The sequence below is a fragment of the Biomphalaria glabrata genome, chromosome 1, assembly GCF_947242115.1.
Source record: "Biomphalaria glabrata chromosome 1, xgBioGlab47.1, whole genome shotgun sequence".
In the NCBI taxonomy this organism is placed as follows: domain Eukaryota; kingdom Metazoa; phylum Mollusca; class Gastropoda; family Planorbidae; genus Biomphalaria; species Biomphalaria glabrata.
Genome location: NC_074711.1, coordinates 11,575,030 through 11,581,047, shown reverse-complemented (window position 1 = coordinate 11,581,047; position 6,018 = coordinate 11,575,030). Strand labels below are relative to the sequence as shown.

Genomic DNA, 6,018 nt, shown 5'->3' with positions numbered 1-6,018 from the left:
GAGTCTAAATCTAGTTGGCATCATTACCGCTAAAAGTTGTTTTTTTTGTATTTTTTTAATGTTGACTAGTTTTAATAAGCTTGGGATTTCTTACTAGAAATTGATAGTGTTATCTCATTTGATCTGGGGATTTCGTGACAATTCTAGGGAGTTTTCTTGCATGGCTATGAGAATCTTATAACGATTTAACAGTGGGATTTTCTAGAGACTTTTCTTGATTTTTTTTAAAAATACCATTGACAACACTGGTTTCAACAAGTTAAATTCTAGATAATAAAATTATAGATCTAGATCTAAAATCTAGACTATAAACACTACAGAGTAACAGTCACAGTGTATTGTTTTTGGTAATTCCAAAGTTATGGCTGATCCACGGATAAAGCAAATAAAAATTAAAACTGGCGTAGTGAAAAGGTGTGTTAAGCTGCAGTTTAGCAATCTTCATTTTATAAAAATTAAATAGACCAGCCAACAGCACCCATCTTCTAATTAATTCTATTTCTAATCTATCATAATCTATGATTATGATCTAGAGTAATCTAGACCAGTGATGCCTAACCTTATGTATATATATACGGCCTGCGGGCCATTTTAATTTCCGACACTAGTGTCGCGGGCCACATTAACGAAAGACAAAAAAAAAATAAAAATAGAGACTTAAATAGTTTTATCACAATCCTGTGTATGCTGTAGATCTACTTATTACACCTATAAGTCAATATGTAACAATGGTTTCATGCGTCTTGTAACTGAAAGTTTTTCCACTAAATTAAGTTCTCGTAAACATTGTGATCATACCCAGCAATTGTTTTTGCATACGTGCAAGGTTTATGAGGACAACAAGGCGTAGAAATTTATTGTCTGTATCGCTCGAAATTTCTCAAGCAGTGAAGTCTGGCTTTGCAAGTCAATCAGTTCCAGTTGGTATCACTCCTCAGAGGCAATAGAAATGATTTCGAAATCTGCTGCTCTGTCATTTAGTCTTGAATTTGGATTTTCACCAACAACATCCACTCATTTTGCAATTTTCATAGCCGAAAATCTGAAAGCTACAACTGTTGTTTTTTTCTGGACGATTTGATTCCCTCTCTGCCAGCAATCATTTTTGTATGCTTCATTTCTCTTCTTAAAATGTGAGCAACTCTGTAGCCTCTATTACAGCCGTTTCATTTCTTGACTTCTTGGTAAATATTTTCGCCAATCGCTAAACTCTACTCAACTTTTGACGTAAATTTCTGATCTTTTCTTTGCGGCTCAATACAACAATGCCTAAATATTTTTGTAATGGTTTGTTTTAGAATGCATTTTATGTTATGTTACTTAAAAATATTACTGTACAGATCAAACATATTGATTTATTATGTTCCACAAAAAAAAGCTCTGTCCACGTTTCCAGAAAGTTTCAACTTCCAATTTTGTTTCTTCGACCATCCCATTTCAATAACGAACAAATGTTACATGGAACGGCACCAATCATGTTGGTGTCAGAAGAACACGAATCAAAATGATGCAGAAAAGATGCGCTGTGTTATACACATGAGATGTCAAGGACACGGCTAGCTCAAGACAGCCGCGGAACTATCCAAGACTCTAAAACAACTGTTAATTATTGTCGCCGAAAAAACAACAACTTGTGTTCTTATAGAAAAAAAAAATTAACGTGACTACTACAAGACGAAAAATTAGAATGAAATCCATCAAAGAAAAAGTGAATCCTAACATAGAAAATACCGTACATATTTCAACCTTTTATAATTTTTTTCTATTTCCTATCTTTTGTGCCGATGTTTTGGCGGGCCGGTCTGAAGTACGTCGGCCTGCGGGCCGTAGTTTGGGCATCACTGATCTAGACTATTGACTATTGGCAGTATTGGAATTCTAGACAGTAGACTGAGACTCTAGGGCTAGGTTAGTAGTTTAGTTACTAAGTTAGTAGATTAATAATTAGTCGACTAGAGTCTTGAGTAAAAGACGTCTAACGAAGATGTAGAGATAGTATAGATCATAGATCATTCATGATTCAATCATAGATCGATTCTAGTATTCATAATTATTCATATAATGATATATATATCATACTGAGTGTGATAAGCCATCTGCATCATAAGGGAAACTCCGATGGTTTTGACAATTTTTTAATTTTTTATATAATATATGTGTTTTGATTTACAGATAATGGATATATATAATATAATTCTTTTTTTTTTTCTTTGCAATAATAACTTAGTAATTGATGTTTTTCCGACGTAATTTTCCTGCGCATCCAAAACAGTCAGACTTTCACCGGGTTGCTATGTGACATCACAAATGCGTTTTAATCTATTGACTTATAAATTGTATAACAGGAGACCATACTATACAGCAAAATTTACATTCTCGTAAAAGAAATATATCTTGGTCTATGCAGTAACAATTAGATCTAGGATCTTGTAAGCAAAGAAAAAATGCGTATACATTAAAAGTAGATTTACATGCTTGACATGTATATATATACACATACAAAGATAAAGGCACGTTCCTCGTTCCATATACTTTGACAAATTTGTACAAATTTTATGCTCTTTCTTCCATAGCGCTATTAGAGCATGGAATGGGTCGCCTGAACTAGTCAGGAAAACCAGTGACTTGGCAGAATTTAGGTTATCGGTTAATATGCATGACACGTAGGACATAATTATCTTCTTTTTTTATGTAACGTCTGTATCATATTTAAATATAAGATTTATAATCAGAGAAGAATAATCTAAATCTATCATACTTTAGTTTAATCTTAAGTTAGTCTTAACTTTACTTTAGACTTAGATCAAGAAATCTACAAAGAAGACTATTATTGACTATAGTCTAGGTTTAGTCTAGATTGACTAGATAGATCTAGAATTCTAGATCTAGTTAAAGTTTTCTATAGTTTTAGATCTAGTTCTAGTCTAGATCATTATTCTCTAGTCTAGATTATAAAATAGATCTACAAAGACATAGATTATAGATTATTCTGTAACTTAGAGTCTATACATTTTAGATGTCTAAAAATTTTCTCTCTACTCCAGCTCTAGACACTCAAAAATGACTGATTGCCACTCTTCAAATACTTCCCTTAACTCTTTCTCTCCGTAATTATTTTTATTAACACATTCTGGTGGAATCAATGTTGGTATCATCAGTTAGGAGAGAAAGAGTTAACCACCCCACCTTTTACATCTAATTCTCATAGATTTAAAGAATATAAATAAAAGTTATATTATTATATGAGATGAGTTAATTTAGGTTGCAGTGGATGAGTACTACCAGTTTCTTTTGTTTCAAAAATGCGTTTGTCCAATGATTTTGATTTTTTTAAGTAGGAGAATAGAAACAAATGTGTTTATGTAATTGAACATTCATTAAAATAAGAAACATTCAGAGCTAAACAAACCTTAGATTGGGGAGATGGATTGGTCACAGCCTAAGAAAAGATGCCAACAACAACGCAAGACAGGCCTTAGATTGGAGCTCCCAGGGCAAAAGGCTAAGAAGAATACCAAAAAGAATGTCTATGCAGTGTACTAGATAAAGCTAGGAGGACAGGGAAGAGCTGGTAAGCCATTAAAAAACTAGCAAGAGACAGTGAAGAGTAGCATGTTTTTACCGAGGCTTTATGTTCCATGAGGAACAAAAGGACAAATGATGATGATGAATATTGGAATTCAATTGTTTGTGCTAATGAAAGTTGAGGCAATATCTATATAATTAGGGTTTGAACATCTCTGTTTGTATCTTTTTGCTTTTAAGTCTTATTCATTGAAAAAATATGAGCTAGAAACATTTCTTCTCTTTTTTTTAAAAGGTTAACAAAAGAAAAAGAAAGTTATGAAAAGGAAGCTGTGCAACTGGAAGAAAAGCTTGAAAAGATGAAAGCAGACGGTAAAGATGAACATGATATTAGAAAGCAGGTAAGTTTGCTAAGTGATACAGTCACTTATAGTTAGAGCCTTGGCTAGTAAACTGATACTCATCAATCCATCCCAGTGGCGCTACAGCCCATGGAGGGCTCTGGCCTGCTTCAACACATCCCTCCATTCAGATCTCTCCTGGGGTTTTTGTGTCCATGCCATAAACTGATACTCTCATGTTTCAAATATGATGCAGGGGCCTATTCTTTGGTAAGGGGGGGGGGGTATGTTGGATTCTTTCTGCATTATTTGTTATGGTCTAAATCTGTTTTGTTAGTTAAGGTAGTTAGTCATTGTGAAAAATCCTTAATTAACCCTTTGCTGTAGGGTGAGCTTAAATCATCTATTCTATGAATGTCTCTAGGTTAGAGGGAATTTTATATCATCTATTCTATGGGTGTGGAGCTTATTTTTGGACATTTCTTTTAAATGTTAAAATGTTAGTAAATTTACCATCATAAGTTAAAGACTGACTGGATACATACATTAACACTAATAGTTGGTAATTGTGCTTTGCTAATTTATAACAAAGTTGTTAATTTTTACCAGAACCACCTTTTTTGCAAATTTTTATCCTAAAATGAAAAGGCCCTCTTTATTAATAAAATCTGGAGACAATACTTAAATTAATTGAATATTTTCTCCATATTTAGCTGAAGAGCATCTGAAACTGAATAATATTGGCTAACTGAAAACACATATCTACATAAACTATTTAATTTCCAATCATACAATATGCTCCAACTACATAATTACTAATATTGAGAATCATTATAATTTATGATCTTTAATAGCAATATCAGTTAAAATACTTTTGAATGAAGCCTTTGTCGGCTCTCTCTTCACAATCCTCTTTATATTATTATATATAGGGTGAAGTGCTTCAGGAATCCAGATCAATGGTACCAGACACAGTTAGAAGACTTAAGAAAGCATATGCTGAACTAGAAGAATTATTAGTAAGTCTTTATTGTGTTTTTCATATACAAGTGTTTATCTTTGTTGGCTCACTAATTGTCTTGGGAATTTTTGAAGTTAAACAATGAAAAGTGCAAAGAATATAATGGGAATAGGCATACAGCTTACTAGCAAAAAAGTGAACAGGAAGGTTACTTTGAATATATATTAATTAAATGAATAGTTTAATATATAGATAATAAAAAAGAGAGTGATGACATCTAAACTAACTTTCTATTAATTCCAGGAAAAAGAGTCTGATCTTTCTGAAGTAGAAGAATTTACACAAGCTAAGGAGGCCCTTAAGTTGGCAGAGCCTATTGTTGCATAAAATTATTTTAACAATAGCTTTTTTTTTATAATTATTGTTTTACTTAAAAAATTAATTTAAGCATATATATATGCTCTCTGGATTTTTTTTATTTATTGATTTATGCTTTAAAAATGATTATATTAGACTGGTCTGTGTTCTCTTAAATGTTTATATTACTGTTTAAACTTACATTTGTATGATTTTGTAATAACCGTGATATAGACACTCATTTAATACATTTATTTTAGCTTAACATCTTCTTCGCATCCATTGCGTTTTCAAAATTAGTGTTTCTCAACATTTCTTTTTAGTACCCACTTCTTTCATGTTTTAATAGTTAATAGGGTTGATAAAAAAAAGTTAGACTAAGTTACAGTATTCTTAGGTACTAAATATAATTTCTAAGGGTTTTTTTTTCAACTGATATACTTTTTTATAATTCTCTATTGGCTATAGTCGATTGAAGTAAAATTAATTATTCATGAAAAAAAATGTTTATAAAATTCTTATTTTGCAAAATTTCTTCTCAGTATTCCCACCTTTCTTTCCCTAAAATTATGTTTGCCCAAACTTGAGAAATGCTTTACTAAGCAATTGTCAATAAATTACTGAGCTAAATGAATCTGTTTTTACTTTAAACAGTGCATACATGTTGTTGATGGCTTAAAGTTGTTTTGCTTTTTTTATTAATTACATTTAATAGGAAATATATTTCTTTGTTATAAAAGACTTGTAAATACATTCACGTAAAATACATTTTTTTTTTAATTTTCATCTTTGCTTTTTTTTATTTATTAATAACCTTATCACAAAACATGTACT

At 31.4% G+C, this 6,018-nt stretch overlaps 1 protein-coding gene across 1 annotated transcript; it reads left to right on the top strand.

Moving 5' to 3' along the window:
* The first annotated feature begins 207 nt into the window (after window positions 1–207).
* On the top strand, window positions 208–5,970 carry LOC129924831 (tubulin-specific chaperone A-like). The gene is made up of 4 exons (XM_056022125.1): window positions 208–414; window positions 3,821–3,926; window positions 4,799–4,885; window positions 5,131–5,970. Exons 1-4 carry the CDS (start codon window positions 362–364, stop codon window positions 5,212–5,214), a joined length of 330 nt encoding a protein of 109 aa, XP_055878100.1. The 5' UTR covers window positions 208–361; the 3' UTR covers window positions 5,215–5,970.
* The last annotated feature ends 48 nt before the right edge of the window (window positions 5,971–6,018 follow it).